This window comes from Rana temporaria, chromosome 11, assembly GCF_905171775.1.
Source record: "Rana temporaria chromosome 11, aRanTem1.1, whole genome shotgun sequence".
Taxonomy (NCBI): domain Eukaryota; kingdom Metazoa; phylum Chordata; class Amphibia; order Anura; family Ranidae; genus Rana; species Rana temporaria.
The window spans coordinates 55,270,915-55,289,807 of record NC_053499.1 but is presented as its reverse complement, the minus strand read 5'-3'; the positions used below and the strand labels follow the sequence as shown (position 1 = coordinate 55,289,807).

The 18,893-nt window shown below is 44.9% G+C and overlaps 1 protein-coding gene across 1 annotated transcript in view; it reads left to right on the top strand.

The window, feature by feature from the left end:
• Positions 1 to 210: 210 nt before the first annotated feature.
• EHD1 (EH domain containing 1) overlaps positions 211 to 18,893 on the top strand; it is a 57,719-nt gene continuing 39,036 nt past the window's right edge. The window contains exons 1-2 of the mRNA XM_040328556.1: positions 211 to 814; positions 10,367 to 10,464. Of these exons, the coding sequence (XP_040184490.1) occupies positions 411 to 814; positions 10,367 to 10,464 (502 nt within the window). The 5' untranslated portion in view covers positions 211 to 410. The remainder of the gene's footprint in view (positions 815 to 10,366; positions 10,465 to 18,893) is intronic.

Below are 18,893 nucleotides of genomic sequence, written 5' to 3'. Positions count from 1 at the left end.
TGTTTTGTAGAAGGTTCCAGTCATCACATATAATGACACAGATTAGTAGTGACGTCACACATCCTGTGAACTGAGGGCTCTGACTTCTCCCCCCACGTGTCACCATGAGTCAGGGGCGGGGTGGGGAGGGGGAATCCTCCCGATGATGTCATGACTGTGGAAGGTATTGGGTGGTCCCCTCTCCTCCCTGCTGACGTTCCATAGCTCAGCTCTAATCACTGACTCAGACTGACTGGACTCTGAAGGAACCCGACCAGTGTGCGCTCCGCTCTATCTATACTAAGGCGCGCTCCCGAGGTGTCCCCGCGCGCCCTGCGCCACGCCCAGCCCGCTCCTCCCCCTGAGCCCAGAGCCGGGTCCGTTAGAGAGAGCTGTTCGTTTCTCTGTCCGTTTCCCCGGTGTGCGCAGCCATGTTCAGCTGGGTCGGTAATGACGTTCGCAGGAAAAAGGAGCCCGAACTCTTCGAGACGGTGGCCGAAGGGCTCTGCAAACTCTATCAGCAGAAGCTATTCCCCCTGGAGGACACTTACCGCTTCCATGACTTTCACTCACCGGCCCTGGAGGATGCCGACTTCCACAACAAGCCCATGGTACTCCTGGTGGGCCAATACAGTACGGGGAAGACCACCTTCATCCGACACCTCATGGAGCAAGACTTCCCCGGTATGAGGATCGGCCCCGAGCCCACCACAGACTCCTTCATCGCCGTCATGCACGGCCCCATGGAGGGGATCCTACCCGGGAACGCGCTCGTGGTGGACCCCAAGAAACCCTTCAGGAAGCTCAGCGCCTTCGGGAACGCCTTCCTCAACAGGTCAGTGTGGGGGGGACACAGCATTCTACTGTATGGAATGTCCCTACAGGGGGGACTACAAGACCCAGCATTCTACTGTATGGAATGTCCCTACAGGGGGGACTACAAGACCCAGCATTGTCATTGTGGGGGGACTACAAGACCCAGCATTCTACTGTATGGAATGTCCCTACGGGGGGGACTACAAGACCCAGCATTATGTCAGTGTGGGGGGACTACAAGACCCAACATTCTACTGTATGGAATGTCCCTACAGGGGGGACTACAAGACCCAGCATTCTACTGTATATAATATCCCTACATGGGGGACTACAAGACCCAGCATTCTACTGTATAGAATGTCCCTACAGGGGGACTACAAGACCCAGCATTCTATAGATTATCACTACATGGGGGACTACAAGACCCAGCATTCTATAGATTATCACTACATGGGGGACTACAAGACCCAGGATTCTACTGTATATAATGTCCCTACAGGGGGACTACAAGACCCAGCATTATGTCAGTGTGGGGGACTACAAGACCCAGCATTCTATAGATTATCACTACACGGGGGACTACAAGACCCAGCATTCTATATAGATTATCACTACACGGAGGACTATAAGACCCAGCATTATGTCATTGTGGGGGGACTACAAGACCCAGCATACTTCTGTATATAATATCCCTACAGGGGGGACTACAGGACCCAGCATTATGTCAGTGTGAGGGGACTACAAGACCCAGCATTCTATAGAATATCACTACATGGGGACTACAAGTTATATACAACCCTAGGGGCTACATGTCCCAGCATTCCCCCCCCCCCCCCCCCGTGTCTGAGGCACTACAGGTCCCAGCATTCCCCCCCCCCCCCCTGTGTCTGAGGCACTACAGGTCCCAGCATCCCCCCCCTGTGTCTGAGGCACTACAGGTCCCAGCATCCCCCCCCCTGTGTCTGAGGCACTACAGGTCCCAGCATTCCCCCCCCCTGTGTCTGAGGCACTACAGGTCCCAGCATCCCCCCCCCCTGTGTCTGAGGCACTACAGGTCCCAGCATCCCCCCCCCCCTGTGTCTGAGGCACTACAGGTCCCAGCATTGCTTCCCCCGTGTGTGAGGCACTACAGGTCCCAGCATTGCTTCCCCCGTGTGTGAGGCACTACAGGTCCCAGCATTGCTTCCCCCGTGTGTGAGGCACTACAGGTCCCAGCATTGCTTCCCCCCGTGTGTGAGGCACTACAGGTCCCAGCATTGCTCCCCCCGTGGCTGAGGCACTACAGGTCCCAGCATTGCTCCCCCGTGGCTGAGGCACTACAGGTCCCAGCATTGCCCTGTGTGTGAGGCACTACAGGTCCCAGCATTGCTCCCCCGTGTGTGAGGCACTACAGGTCCCAGCATTGCTCCCCCGTGTGTGAGGCACTACAGGTCCCAGCATTGCTCCCCCGTGTGTGAGGCACTACAGGTCCCAGCATTGCTCCCCCGTGGCTGAGGCACTACAGGTCCCAGCATTGCCCTGTGTGTGAGGCACTACAGGTCCCAGCATTGCCCCGTGTGTGAGGCACTACAGGTCCCAGCATTGCTCCCCTGTGTCTGAGGCACTACAGGTCCCAGCATTGCCCTGTGTGTGACCTCCACAAGAGGGGGTGTGTCAGAAATCTCTCCTTACCATGGTCTTTGTCTGAGGAGTGCAGACTTCCTCCTAGGTTATGACTTGTATCATTGGGTTTTGCATTCCAGAGGCCCCTGCCTGTCCTCGCACAATGAAGGTGACCTCTCAGGTATCCGTATGACAGACGATCACAAACCTCCATCTGATCAATATCAGTGAGTGTTCAAACAATTGTGACAATGACAAGTTGATCGGCTGTGGCAGAATTGTATCATTTCTGACTGGTCAGATGGGTATCTGTGTGTCAGACGGCCAATCGTAACACAGATTGATGAAATGTTCTTTTTTCATAGATCATTTCTAATTGGTTGTGTTTTCAATTTGATGTTTTAATCAATGATGAATCGCTTGTTTGTCATCACTCATGCTTAGATTGATCACATCTCAGTACTTTTAGGATAGGTTATGTATGCAGTGCAACTTGATGGGATTTCAACACGACTTTCTCTTCTTGCTGTCCATGTTTTGTCTGTACTGAGAATATTCCAGTCCTCCAAGTATAGGCAATCTGCAGCCAGGATCTGATCTCGCTTGTGGTCCCTGACGTCCAATCTGTGGCTGCTGATGAATCTCCCTAATGGGGACTTGGGCTGTACCAAAACCTGACAAGAATTCTAATTCCTCTCCATTCTATCCAAAATTAACAAAATAAATCTCCTTTAGTGACACTTGAAGACTGCGTTGTTTGGGGAGCAGAGTGGAATCTGTAAGGTGTCTTATGCTGGGAACACTGCTGCACTTTCTTCACTCTGCCTGCTTGACTCCAGTCCTAGGATAATGGTTTGAGTTGGAAGTAGTTGTTGTCAAACATGGGACTTTCCCAGCACAAGAAACCATGAAGGAAAGTTCTAGCACTTGCCTTAGTTTGGCTTCTTATCCATTTGTGGACAGTCTTGGTTTAGGTGGAGAAACTTCTAACGGGCAATCAGGTTCCATCTTCAGCAGAGTGAATGTTTACTAGTTGCTATGGTTATGTTATTTAAAGGGAAAGTACAGCCAAAGCTCATTTGGCTGTCTTTCTCCTTTGGATCACAGGAGTACAGTTTGTTCTACACTCCTGTGACCCATTTTCAGCAGAGAGCAGGCTGCAGCCCTCTGTCAGAGCCGCTCCAGGCTCGGGCAAAAGCGTGACCATGAAGTCGGGATCCGCCCACATGCCTGAACAAGCCGCTGAGAGTCTGAGCCAACCGCTCCTGCCCCCTCCAGAGCCCAACGCTCCAATGAGTGAGGAGGGGCAGAGAAGAGAGCCGGTAACTATACCGGCTCTCTGCTAAGGGAGCTGTGAGAACCGAGCAATCGGCGGTGTTCGATCGCTCAGTTCTCAGTGTTAGAGGTGCCAGGGGACAGATTCAGCATTGGACCAATGCTGCATCCACCTAGTTCAGTATGAATCTTAAATAAAATAAATAATAAAAAAAAAACATATTTTTGAAAGCCTAACTTTAGCTTTGCTATCATTTTAAATAGGCCCAATTGAACGCTCACTAATGCATGAGGCCGATGTGAGCGCTGTATAAACTGTATGACATCTAGCATACTATACTGTTTCAGCAGTGATAAAGGGACCGCCCTTCCCATTCCTGGAACAATATAGAGTTGGGCAGACCGCTGTGAGCTGTGCTCAGTCATGGCAGTGATGCTTCATCTGGGTATGCACTAATACTGAACATTGTACTTGGCAGTAATGGTTACTCTACAATCACTGTGATTGGGCAGGTCTCCTCACCATTTATAAGATCAGCCTGTCTGTGGCATTCTATAAAATATACAGTATTGTAATTCTGCAGCAGCTGGAGGGACACATGTTGAGCCATTTGTCAGTAATTTCAGCAGCTGACTTTGAATATATAATTCAAGCGTTCATTTCACAGATAACCATCAACTTCCTATTAGTGGCAATTCTTGGCCGATTCCTGACGCACTTTATACGATGTGTGCAATGATCTAACTGTAAGAGACATCATTCAGGTCAGTGAAGTGAGCATCGGCCCTGTGTAAACACAGATCACACACACAGATTTCCCAGCTTTTTAACAAAAGTTCTCCACAGGGGACACTGTACAGTCATTGAAGTGCAATGTTATGAGGATCAGCTCAATATGAAGGGCATATGCCTATTTAGTAAAGGGCAGGCTTTAAAGTGGCTCTAAAGGTTGTGTTTAAAAAAATAAATGTCATACTTACCTGGTCTGTGCAATGGTTTTGCACAGAGCAGCCCCCGTCCTGTAATTGGCTGCAGCACTGATGCTGGCTGTAGCTGTCTCCTCACTGGCTCTACCCTGAGAACTAAGTGATCAAACACCACTGATTGCTCAGGTCTCCCCCACTGCTATGAGTAGAGAGCCTTGACTGTCAATCTCCAGCTCTCTGCTCTGACCCTCCAGCACTTACTGGAGTGCTGAGCTGTGGTGGGGGCAGGAGGGGCTGGCTCAGGCTTAAACACACAAATGTGCAAAAACAATTAAGATATATAAACACTGGGCAATTGCACAGAGCAGGTGAGTATGACATGTTTGTTATTTAAAAATAAATAAATCTTAATATCGCTTTAAAAATCAGTTCACACAGGGGCGACTCAGCCGTCTGACAAGTTGCGCTCCGCTCTATTCAATTAAACCGTTGTAATGGGAGCGACTCAAGTCGTTTCGACTTGGAAAAAGGTTCTTGTGCGACTCGGGGCGACTTTCATTGACTTCAATACAGAAGTCATTTTGCAAGTCACCTCTAAAGTGGTCTTGAGATCGCCTTGACGAGTCACCCCCAAAGTCGTGCCGCCCCTGTGTGAACCGGGTCTAACTGCTTGAAAGAAAATTTTATTTGACCAGAATATCACTTGAAGGACCATTTATTTTATTTTTTGGAACACTGATGCTTATTGCTTTGCCCATTCATTTTTATTGGGCAGACTGTCAAAAACGTCCCTATTTTGTCTGTGTTTGAAATATTTGTATTATGATTGCTTGTCCAGCTGAAGGATGTTATTTTATTAGTCTTCAGGATATCCTTACATGAGTAAAGCAGGAACTGTATGACACATTTTTCAGCGTAAAAAAAAAAAAAAAAAAATTGGAGGGGAAGAGTGGTATGTCATTCTTTTTAAACTATTGCTTACTTAGTTTTTTTTTTAATAGCGCTCCATTGTGCAAAACAGCCATGTACAAGAATGAAGAATTTTAGTTCAAAACAAAGTGAATTATAGCACACTCCTAATCGGTGATAGAGGGTAAGACACACCCATATCTGACAGCCACGGCATTCCCTGAGGTACCGCTATAACCGCTCTTGGTATGTGTGTGTGGTGGGGTTTTTTTTTTTTTTTTTCTTTTGTGGTTCTTTTCACAGGCCGTTTATCCCATCTTTTCTCACTTCATAATAAAGGGAGCGTTTAGTTAGTGTGCGCAGTAAACCTGTAATCGAGGCTTTGGCAAATGCAAGACAAGGGGATCTACTTTCTGTAACGTATATGTGTTCTCTTCTTTCTAATGTGGACTCTAATATTCTGAATGGAATAAAGGAGGCACATCATCAACCTATGAGGTTCTTCTTGCTGACTTCATAAATATTGCTAGAAGTTCTACTTTTTACTGCTATATTGTTCTATATAATGCAACTGTTTATGTCATCAGTTACTTTATTTGGTTTGTTCTCTTTCTGTGGCTGTGTTGTAAGCTTGTTTACTGGAAAAAATAAAGCAGTTATTGCTGACGTACGAAGACAGATTCCAGGTATAAACAAGCTAAAGTATACAGTTGCCTTGTTCTTGTTTCGCTGACTGTACCCACGGATTAGACAGTCAAGTATATTGAAAAAGCATAATTTTGGGGATCTCCAGCGTTGCGATCACACTGTGTTCTGATCTGAGTCATGAGATTTTTTTTTTTTCTTTCTGGGAATGCCCTTAAATTCTTTACAATGTGTACTTGAAGGGGCCATTGTTTGTGGAATACAGAACCATTGGTAAGCTGGATTTAAAGTGTTTGTTAACCCAAATAAACAAAAAAAATATATCCCGGTCCCTTAAAGCAGAATAAACAGCACAGTGCTTGTGCTGTGTAATCTGCCCCCTCTAAACTGTAAATAAACTTGGCTGAACCTGCCACTTTCTGTATCCCCCCCCCTCTGCACTGACCCATGTGGTCAGCGTATGTCCCTTTTGTCATCCGCAGCCCTTCTCTCAGCTCTCTCCCACTCACCCCCTCCTCCCTACCTGTCAGCTCTGTCCCCACAATCCCTGCCACTACTTGTACAAAAAAAAATTGTATGTATGGTCACTGCCAGCCCCTCTAATATATTTAGGTATAGCACACTGTATAAATCTTTTATAAAAACGAGGCTTGTAAATATCGATTTGGCGCATTCTTCTTGTGACTCTCTCGGACGGTTTCCAGGGCTACGCAGGAGGGGCAGAGCGGCCATGTGACCACCCCAGCTGACGTCAAAGGGAGATCTCGGCCCCTCCTGCTGAAGCCTTACAGCGGCCGCAAGTCACGTGACCAGCCTGAAGACTATTCTAAATCGTTATTTACAAGCCTTGTTTTTATAAATGACTTGCAGTGTGCTATGCCTGCCCATAATAGATGGGCTGGCACAGCTTTATACTTTTGGGTTGGCAAACGCTTTAAGATGGCCATAGATGTTAGACTAGAGTATGGTCAGATGTCTGCACATCACCGCTTTTATTACTAACGGGAACCCGCGTTCCTGTTTACCCAGTGGAGAGAGACAGCTGTGCTCTCTACAGACAGTCCAGAGTTGGTTTATCTTGGGGGGGGGGGGGGGGATGGTAACAATCATTCAGCATTGTCTGAGGTTTCCAGATTGAGCATGTTAACCACAGGTGGTGACTTGCACAGTAGTTGGTCATTGAGCATGCAGGTTTATAAACAGAAGGAGGTGAGCGAGTAGAACCTTATTGGTGCTGGTCTGTGCTTCCAGCAGTGATCACAGCAAGTAATCGCTGGCAGGCTGGACATCAGCGGATAGCTGCGGCTGTCGCCGAACTGTCATTGAAGTGTACATGGCTTGGTGGCAGTAGCTGGAACATATGCAGGGATTTGTAGATTCCAGCTTCTTCCTTTCGCTCCGCTGCAACTTTCCCATGCAAATGTAGCCTTGAAAATGTCATATTAATTCAAATGTCTGAAACAATAAATACAACACCCCTCTAATGACTAAAATTTCTATTGTAATTTAGCTTAAATCATCCCCTTGTAAAAACGGACTACTGTTCCTGTTCATTGATAAACCTGGGGGCAGTTGCATTTGCCTTATCTGCTTACAGTGGCATCTTAAAATCTGTTCTTTTCTTTTGCTGAATAGTGTAAAAATGGAAGGTTGAAACATATTTTCTTTTGAAAGTATGACTTGTTTCTTCCAGATTACCCTATGCATTGGCCTCTACTTTTCCCTTGCCCTCAGATGATTTTCCTTTGCTGCTCCCACCCTAGAGAAACATGTGTGAATCACCAGTAAGGACCAGGGCCAATAATGACTAGCACACCCTAGCTTAAAGACCAAATTGCTGCTATTTCTTTCCAAACAATATATTGATTTTATTTAAATTGGACCCTGCAGTCCACAGCACCTAAATGCTATATTGTAGCATCCCCCTTCTATATACCAAGATGTTAAACAGGATAACAAACCTTGCAACAATTTGCTACTGAACTAGGATCTTTGGCTTTTTTGGTTTAATGTCCTGTATTTAAAAAAAATTGATTGGGGTGGGGGCTAAAGTAGTGTTGTCTAGTTGCTGTGGACTACAGCGCCCACTATTAATGTATGCCTAAAGTAGAATTTTACCATGGACTTTGTGTGGTGGAGTAAGCCAGGATTTGCCTCTGTGCTTCAGACAGTTAAAGTGGTTCAATCTAAAGCCTCAAGGTTTTTTGCCCTAATGCATTCTATTCTGCTGCAGGATTCCCCTCAGCCCCCCTCCTTATTCTTACCTGAGCCTAATCCAGCAACATGTACAAGAGCAGCGGCACTTGCTGCTGTCTACCACCTTATTGGTCAGATTGATGGCAGCGGAAACCCCTGTCAATTAACTCTATTGAAGAGGGGGTAGGGACTGAGTGTGTAGGTTTTCTATTGGGGACACCAGCAAGAGAGGATGAGCCAGGAGCTCCAATGTGGGAACTAAGCAAAGGCGGATTTGGCCTGCTCTGCAATTCTTTTACACAGGGCAGGTAAGTATAGACATGTTTATTATTTTTTTAAATGCCTTTTACAACCACTTTAAAGCAGTTGTAAAGGTATATTATTATGTCATACTTACGTGCGAGAGTCTTGCAGAGTGGAGGCCTGGCTAGTGAGTGCCAGATTTTAAAGCATGAGGGCTGCTCAGAGGGAGTGATGGGTACCCTCCCTCTGAGCAGAAAACCAATGACTAAGAAAATCTACACAAAAAATGTATAGGTGCATAGAAAAACAGATGACCTCCACCACTGTCCTGGTTATCTTGGCGTTTCTCCAGGACTAAGTAGAGAAGGGCCTAGTGGTCGGCACCCTCTGGGTACAGATTGCAGTGCTCTCATTCTACCTTGATATAAAGCTAGCAAAGGAAGACCTCATTAAGCGGTTCCTGGTGGCCAGGGAACGGATTTCCCCAGTCTCCAAAGGCAGTTTCCCATAATGGGACCTGACAAGGGTGTTAAAGGTGTTATCTACACACCCATTTGAACGTATAGAGGAGGTTCCTTTTACGTTCCTAACCAAAGATTATAATTTTTGTTGACAATTACCACGGCCCGGAGGATTGGGGATCTACAAGGGTTGTCCATGAAGGAACCCTTCCTATTGATACAGTCAGTAACCGTCAGGTCAGAAAAAAGTTTAGGAGATCCGATCGCCTACTAGTTTTATACACTGGGGCAAGGAAGGGGCTTCTAATGCCTCAGTCGTTGGGTGCATCAGGGGTGCTATTTCCCTGGCTTATGAGAGTTCTGGGGTCCCAGCATCGGCAAAGTTTAAGGGCTATTCAACCCGGTCACTAGCAACTTCCTAGGCTGAGAAAGCAGGGGCCTCCTGGGAACAAATACGCAGCGTGGCCACCTGGAACAGTCAGGATACGTTCCTGAAGCACTACCGTGTGGAAGTGTTGTCACAGCAAGACTTGGCCTTTGGCCGGAAGGTCCTATAAGCTGTGGTCACAACCTGAAGGTAGGCCTGTGTTTACTTGATTATCCTCTTAGGCGTGCCATCCTGGAAGATGATGGTAGAAATTCTACTTTAGACTAGCCGGTAGCGGTATTTCTTCTAACCTTCCAGGATGGCAGGCCTACTTGCCGCCCTATGGCAGAGGGAAAATTAGTTGAACACTAGGTGGTGAGTACCTAACGTGGAGTGATTCAGATTGTAAACCGTTTCAGGATTACTTTATTACTAACTGGGGATCAAGGGGAAGGGTGGTGGGGACTTGTAATAAGCTGTCAATTAAGTGGTTTCCTGTAGGGCGGAGCCCTCATCTCTCAGGTGTGCCATCCTGGAAGGTTCATAGAAATACCTATAAATGCCGGTAAATCTAACGTAGGTTTTTGCAGGGATTTCCTCTCACTTTCTGATTTGGCTATGGGACAGAAAGTGAAGGGAAATCTCTGCAATGGGAGACAGACGGCGAAAAAAAAAAAAATCTGAAGTGTTATAACCCTCCTGTTCTGTATTCAAAATGTAAAACTTTTTTTTTTTAGCTCTATCATTAATAAGACAATTTATTACATGTTTATACCTCCCAGCCATTTATAAATATTTCTTTACGCAGTATATATATTTAATTACTAGATTGCCTTGTCCATTACCCTGTGTGCTAAGTGTTTTTGATCAATAATGCTTTTATTTTATTTTATTTAAATAGCATTTTGTAGTTGCTCAACGTCTTTTTCTTTTTTTCATTTTCTAGGTTCATGTGTGCACAATTGCCTAATCCTGTCCTAGAGAGCATTAGCATTATAGACACTCCAGGCATATTGTCTGGGGAGAAGCAGCGGATCAGCCGAGGTACGTGTTAATGCCCAATGTTTAGTTTAGATATTTTGTTGGAGGTTTACTTGTGTACAGTTCTTCTGTTTAATTATTTTCAAACTTTGCCGCAGATTTTATGGGGATCCTGTCCGCGTTATGCATAAAATAAGGTCAAGCGTGCCACTTTGCTGAAATCAATTTTTGTCTTTTCCCCCTTTTTTTAATTTTTTTTATTTATTTATTTATTTTTTGCTGTTTTGCATTACCAGTGTGCCAGTTTGTTTGCTGCCTTTTACTGCATATCTTTAGCCTGCTTAGACTGTATTACCATTATTGCTGGAGTGCTTTAAGTTAACGCAGCCCATTCATTTAGAATTGGCACACAACCCGCAGAAATGAAGAAAAAAAACAGGACCAGCACCTTTTCTGTCAACACTCTCCAGTGTGTGTTGTATACTACAGTGTAGAGCACAGGTGTTAAACACAAGGCCCGTGGGCCAAATTCGGCCCTCTTGGTCATATCATGTGGCCCTCACACACCCCTCATCTCTGCCCCCACCTGGTGTCAGCAGCAGAGAGGACAGGACTTCTTCACCAGATCCTGTACTTCTCTGTCCAGCCCTCCTGGCAGCAGCACAAGGCAAGGGGATGCGCTGATGTAATTGATAGTGGGGTTGATGCTCGACTTCTGATGGTGGGGGGGCTCTTTACAACTAATGTAAGGGGGGTGGGGTGCTGATACAACCGGCCCCTTGAGGGCAGCCATAATGCTGATGTGGCCCACAAGCAAATTGAGTAGAGCCTTTGGCATCTATTGTACTTGTGTGTTTGGGTGCCATTCTCAATGAAATCGGAGTAAGTTTTAGCTATTTAATTTTTGTAACGCTTTAGAGAGACTTCTATTTTCCTTTACCAGGATACACAATATGACAGGATATTTTCAAAGCGAGTGGAAATTCTCTCGTTGAGAGCAATATCCTCAGTGGAAAATTTCCTTTCACTTTTTTTATTTTGGGGACAACCTGTAAAATTTTGAAATTCATACCTTCTGTCTCTGAGACAGAGCGGGAGTATCCCAGCAGGGACACGAACGTCAATAAAAAATCTGAAAGGGGTTTTTACCCATCCCTACTTTATCCAAAAGTTTTTGGCTTTACAAAAAACTAAAAAAATCATTGCATCGATTCATGTGACCACTTTTAATGTATGCATTGGCCAACGTGGACAAAGCACCTACCGTCAGATTCAGTGCTTTGCTCTGGTGTGGGTAAGCAATTTTTTAGTTTTGTACCACCAAGCCTGGAAAAACAAGGTCCCAAATGTGAAAGATCCATATTTTCATGAATCTGACGAGTATTGTGCTCAGTCTACAGGTTTAACCCTTTCCCTGATATTTTCCATTTGTCATGGGATTAAAAAGCTTAAAATTAGATCACAGCTGATGCAAATTGCAAATATATTTTATAATATAAAGAAGTTCATGTTCTCACTGCTGCAGCTGCTGCCCACTGCTTATCTTCCCTGTGGCAGCATTACCCCATACCAGTTGTCACTAGTTGGCTCCACCCACACGGCCGTGTCATTCATACACAGAGCTCTGTGTATGAACTACAAAGTGCTGACATCCTTTGCGGCTGACGGCTTGTAGTTTTCAATGAACTACCACGGCGCTGGTAGTTCATTGATTCTTCCTGTCAGAATGTATCGGCTACCTCGTACAAGCAAGCAGATACACTGACAGATCTGCAGGAGACCTGCATGGCATCAGCGATCTGCTGATTGCTGGTGCAATGCTTTACTAGCTCCTGCAACAAAATATAATGCACACTGTTTTTTTTTTCCCCGCACTAAAAATGTGCATTTATTGTGTTAGAAAGGATTACTTTTTTTTTTTTTTTTTTTTTATATATCCTTTTTAACCTTCCACCCTTTGTGGAGTGAATCAGGAACTGCTTTGCTTTAAACACTTTCAAGTTCAGCGCTGTCAAAACCCCAGTGGCTCTGGCTGATAAAAACAAGCAAATTTAAGCACCGATTTTGCTTAACCACTTGTCCACCAGGCCTATTTTGGCACTTCTCTCCTTCATGTAAAAATCACAATTTTTTTGCTAGAAAATTAATCAGAACCCCCAAACATTTATATATATATATATATATATATATATAAATTTTTTAGCAGACACCCTAGGGAATAAAATGCCGGTCATTGCAACTTTTTTTTCTCACACGGTATTTGCGCAATAATTTTTCAAACTGCTTTTTTGGGGGGGGGGGGGAACGGGTACGTGAATTAAAAAATAACAAAACAGTAAAGTTAGCCCAATTTTTTGTATAATGTCAAAGATGAAGTCACGCCGAGTAAATAGATGCCTAACATGTCGCACTTTAAAATTGCACACACTCATGGAATGGCGCCAAACTTCGGTACTTAAAAATCTCCATAGGTGACACTTTAACATTTTTTACAGGTTACTATTTTCGAGTTACAGAGAAGTGCTAAAATTGTTGCACACGCTCTAACGCACGTGACGATACCTCACATGTGGGGTTTGAACGGCGTTTACATATGTGGGCGGGACTTGCATGCATGTTTGCTTCTGTGCGCGAGATAACGGGGACAGGGGCGTTTTGAAATTTTAATTTATTCTTATTTTACTTAATTTGATTTTACAGTTTAAAAAAAATAAAAATAATTTTGATCATTTTTTTCCTATTACATCCCTTGTAATAGTAATCAGTGTGACAGGTCCTCTTTATGGAGAGATGTGGGGTCAATAAGACCCCACATCTCTCCTCCAGGCTTACAAGCATGAAATAGTTGGAAAAAAAATCACCGATCACATGCCGACAGCCGCGATTGTGGCTTTGTTTACTTCCGGGTACTGGGCGTGACGTCATAACGTTGCGCCCGGGCCTCCGACGGTCATAGAGATGATTGACCATCTGGTCACCAGTCATCTCTATGGATCTATGGTTTCCAGGCAGCGCCGACCAATTCGCTCTCCGGGTCCCTGATGGCACGGGAGAGCCCGAAGAAAAACCGGATAACGGCGGGAGATGATGATATCTGAATGATGCCTGTAGCTGCACCCATCATTCAGATATCCCCGCACAAAGTGGAGGACGTCATATGATGTCCTCCCGTGGACAAGTGGTTAATTTGCTAGAACAGAGGGTTATCTCATTAAAGAGTGCCTTGCACTTTTCCAATGTGAGTGAAAATTTTTGTGTTTTTAAATAATAAAAAAAGGAACCACCACCTCCCCACAAATGCACAAGCCTCAAGCATTTGGGTGTTCTATTTATTGGTCAGAACATTCATTTAGTCTGGCCGTTGGCATGAATGGCTCAAGCGCTAAATGTGCTGGCGTTTAAGCCCATTAATCGTTTTTTCCACCAAAACACTTCTCTCCTGAACGTGTGATGTGTTTTTTGTTTTTTTTGCCTTTTTAAATGCTCTTGCCTGTAAATACCTGTGTGTACATGGACCCATAGACTAACCTAAAGGGCAATCAGAGGCAGAAACAATGAGCCCTTACAGTTAAAGCGGGGGTTCCGCGGGATATCATTTTTTTTTTTCTCTAATCCACAGGGCTTACCTTTACTCCCGCTCTAACAGGGTGTCCCACTCGTTAAGCCGGCCTATGCGCTGTAATTCTGTAAATTATATCTTTGATTCTGAGGCGATGGATGTTTCCATCTTACCTGTGGGCATAGTGAAGCCGACAGGGTCTTCTTCCGGGATAGGGCGAATGCTGGCCTCCCAGCATTCACCGCTCGATCCCGCGCATGTGCAGTGTTGACGGCGAGCGTCAACACTACATGGTTGCCATAACAACGGCCGGTGTAAGAAGTTCACGCGCGAGATGTCGCGCGATTGGAGCACATCGCGTCGACGGAGGAGTACCTGAATTCGATTGACGGGACGGGGGAGAATGGACTTGCACGCCCATTTTGATTGACAGGTCGTAAAAACCAGCTGCAAACGGGTAAGGAGTACTCAAAAAAAAAAAATCGTTTGGTGATTCTCTTTGCAAAGCATTTGCATAGACAGGATGTCTTAAAACAGGGTGAACCACTGCTTTAACTGTAATCTGATCAGCTGTGAGGCCAGGTTCACACCTATGCGAATTGAGTGCAGCTTAAACCGCATCCAATTCGCAGAACATTTCAAAATACATTGTTTTCAATGAGGCTGGTTTACATATGTGCGATGCATTCGCACTGCGCATTGCCGCCATACCGTGCGTTTTTTAGGTCTTGTGGTGCGGCTCAGGTGCAAATTCGGTCCCATTATCTTCTATGGGTACGCAGCTGAATTCGCAGATGTGTTAGTTTCTCTTCAGTATTTGTCTCATTCAGCTCAATACACTTCCCACCTCCCCCTCCCCTCTCCCAGGTCTCCAAATTCGCAGCTAATCTGCAGCTAAAACTCGATGGATCTGCTGAAAACTTCTCTTATCTCTCTGCAGAGATAAGAGAGCTGAAATTCGCACCGCACTAGTGTGAGCCCAGCCTAAAGTTTTTTAAGTTTTGTATTGGATACATATTTACTCAACATAGTCTTGCCTTTAAAAGTTTACCAAAAATTGCATTTCTTTTGTGTCTTTGTGCCCAAAAAAATTGGTTTTATTTTTTACTGAAAATATGTGTTTGAAAAACAGTTGCCAGATAATGTGAAACTTGAAAATATAAACTCTTATTCTACAGGTTCCCTGCTTTCATAAAATATATATGATGGAATTCATAAAGAGTTTTGTAGAATTAAAGCGTTTAATCTAAAAATGTATCCTGTCCCCTTTTTTTAAAGCATGTTTGTGCTTGTGCTGTTATTTGGCCCTTTCTATTGCTGAAATACCTGGCCGATCCTGCCAGTTTCTACCCTCCTCTGTAAACTGACCATGGTATATCATGGCTGCTGAGCCCTGACACTGTGGTCAGTTTAGATGCCTCCGTCAACTCCTGTCTGCTCGCCCCCCTCCCCTTGCTTTTTTTTTTTTTTTTTTTAATCAATAGTATTTATTGAAAATTTTCAATTTGTACAAAGAACAAAACAGAAGGTGATATACACAGTATTCGATATACAGCATTACATCATATATAAAATCAGTTACAAGATTTCAGAAATATTTATGGATTTGTTGGGACTTCCAATGTCTCAGAATCGGTGAACGAGTTTCTAGAAGTATGTGGGTTACTACCAGTCTAACATTGTGTGTGAATCGTTCAATAATTTAAATGTAGAATCGCTAAGGCAGGGTCAGGGGTTATGAGTAGTCCAGTCAGGGAGAAAATAATTTGGAATACCTGGTTCCAGTGTGTTAGCGTTTGGGCATTGCCAGTTCATATGCATTAAGTTGTTCCTATTTGTCCGCATCCCCTCCAACAAGTGAGTGACGTTCCTGGGAAGTACGTTTGCCAGTCTAAGAGGAGTGTGAGAGGAGTGTAGTGCCATCTATTCGCCACTTTGATCCCTGACTCCCAGTGTTTGACACAGTGGGAAGCTCTATGTATTTCTCTGAAAGTGCATTTCCATTGGTCTTCTGAAAAGGAAACGCCAAGATCTGCTTCCCATTTTTTCATGGCAACCGTTTTGGAGAACGTTAGTTTGTCCTGGAGCATATTGTAAAAGAAAGATATACCTTTCCTATCATTTTTGTCTATAAAGTAAAATTTCCAAACTTTATTCGGCAGTATTATAGTGGGCGGGGCCATGAATTTCAGGTAATGTGTTATTTGTAGGAATTTATACAGTTTGTCGTTCGTGAGGTGATATTGTGTCATGAGTTGTGCGGATTTGTGTCTAGAGTCCTCATACAAGTCTGATAAATAAGTTATCCCCCGGTCGGTCAGGTCTAAGACTTTTAACATTGGAATTTTAGCTTCCAACAGCTTCAAGGGTAGTTTGAAGTTGGTATTCTGCAAGTCCCTGTGGTTCTGTTCCAGAAGGAACCTCCAGGCCTTTTATGGAAGCTTGCATTGGAGGTGTTAGCAAGGTCATATCCTATTTGTCCCATCTGTCTCCCAGAAGTAGTAGTGTTGGGTCTTTAGTAGAGATAGAGCAGTTTCTATGTCCACCCAAAGTGGCGTCTCGGGCCCGGATCCTCGTACGAGTTACAACGGCGTATCTATGCGCCTGATTCTTAGAATCAGTTACGCATAGATTTGTATTAGATCCGACCGGCGTAAGTCTCTTACGCCGTCGGATCTTAACTGCATATTTACGCTGGCCGCTAGGGGCGTGTACGCTGATTTATGCCTAGAAATATGTAAATCTGCTAGATACACGAATTCACGAACGTACGCACGGCCGATGCAGTACAGATACGCCGTTTACGTTAGGCTTTTCCCGGCGTAAAGTTACCCCTGCTATATGAGGCGTACCAATGTTAAGTATGGACGTCGTTCCCGCATCGAATTTTTAAAAAATTTACGTCGTTTGCTTAAGTCGTTAGCGAATAGGGCTGGGCGTCATTTACATTCACGTCGAAAGCATTGGATTCTTGCGGGTTAATTTGGAGCATGCACACTGGGATACTTTCACGGACGGCCGCATGCGCCGCTCGTAAAAAGCGTCATTTACGTGGGGTCACATAAAATTAACATAACACACACCCACATCTATCACATTTGAATTAGGCGGGCTTACGCCGGCCTATTTACGCTACGCCGCCACAACTTTTGTTAGAGAATACGGCACTTGCCTGTAAAAGTTGCGGAGGCGTAACGTAAATAGGATACGTTACGCCCGCACAAAGATACGCGATTCTACGTGAATCCGGGCCTCAGTGTCTTGTAACCAGTATTTCATTTGGTCTAAGCGAACAGCCCAAAGGTAGTCATATATGTCCACTAAGCCCGCACCCCCTGCTCGTTTGTGGGAAATTAGATTGTTTTGTGAGCATCTAGCTTTCTTATCATTCCATATATATTTCTACCCGAGTTCTGCTAATTTCTTGCTATAGTGAAACGGTATATGGACTGACAAGGTGCGAAACGCATACAAAATTTGCGGCAATATCAACCTTTTATAAGCAGATATCCTACCCATCCATGAGATTTCCTTTTTTGCTATGTTTCTGAATTGGGCTTCGAGCTTGGCGATCAGCGTGGGCATGTTGGCTTTAGTAAGAGCGGAGATATTACTTGTAAGGACAATATCTAGGTACGTGATACCTCCTGTGCTCCATGTATATGGTGGTAGTTCTTGTAATGCGGCTTTTGTATGAGATGCCAGGTCTAGTATATGAGATTTAGTGAAGTTCATCCTGGACGGTACAGCGAGGGTTTTCTAGCCTTATGGTGGTGTTTGGGGCTGCTGATGGTTTTGGATTATGTCCGGTGAGCAAGCGGAGCTCCTGGGCTGAGCGCCCATCTTAGAGTCCCGTCGCCACGCCCCCTCCCTTTCCTGTCAGCTTGTGACAGTGCCCACCCCTCATGCTGTTGAAATTACTGTTATTTTCATACAATCCGCTATGTGTGTGTTGCGCTCGGCGCTCACATGACCGGCCGGTTCTCTCCTCCTCTGATGGGGAGACGAGAGAGCCGGCTGGTCACGTGAGCGCCGAGCAGTGCTCTGAATTTAGGTATCATAAGCATCTTTATTATAAATCGCACACAAACACAGGGGGACACAGCATTAAGACACATAGTGGATGATATGAATTGGTCAGAGTAGCTTAACAACCACTTTTAAAGCTGGCCATACACTATACAATTTTCTTCTTCAATTTTTTTTTTTTAGATTTACCTTCAACTATGTAGTGCAAGGTTCTGCCTGATTGCATACACATTTTACCTCCCATTAATATGGTTTTGGTAAACTAAAGAAAAGTTGTACAAGAAAATTGTATAATGTATGGCCAGCCTAAGTCGCACCCCTGCGTGTACTTGTTGGGAACAGGTGAGAGAGTTTGTCAGAGGAGGTGGTCAGCACTGGAGGTCAGAGTGTCTATACTCGGCAGGGAAAGGTTTTATCTAAACCCATTAGCCTAGACCAGGGGTCTCCAAACTTTTCAATCAAAGGGCCACTGTATTGTCCTTCAGACTTTAGGAGGGCCGGATTGTGGCCAGCAGGGACAGAAAATGTCACGGGCCCAAAATCGGTGAGAATAAATATGGCCTCAGGGTTGGTGGTCAATAGGAGGAGGATTCCCCCTATTAGTAGGAGGAATAGTATTCCATCATTAGTATTCATGGAAGATGCATTGCCCCATTGTTGGTGTTAATGGGAGGATAAGAACCTCAGATCATTGGAAGGAATTGTGCCCCAAGGGCCGCATAAAGGCTAGCAAAGGGCCACATCTGGCCCTCGGGCCGCAGTTTGGAGACCCCTGGCCTAGACCAACCTGCCTATTAGGTAGTGATGTCAAGAACTGTTTGCATGTATACACAGGGCTTTTTTGACCATTTGGACATGTACAGTTAAAATATTGCAAAGAACACTCATACTTTTCTTTGTATAT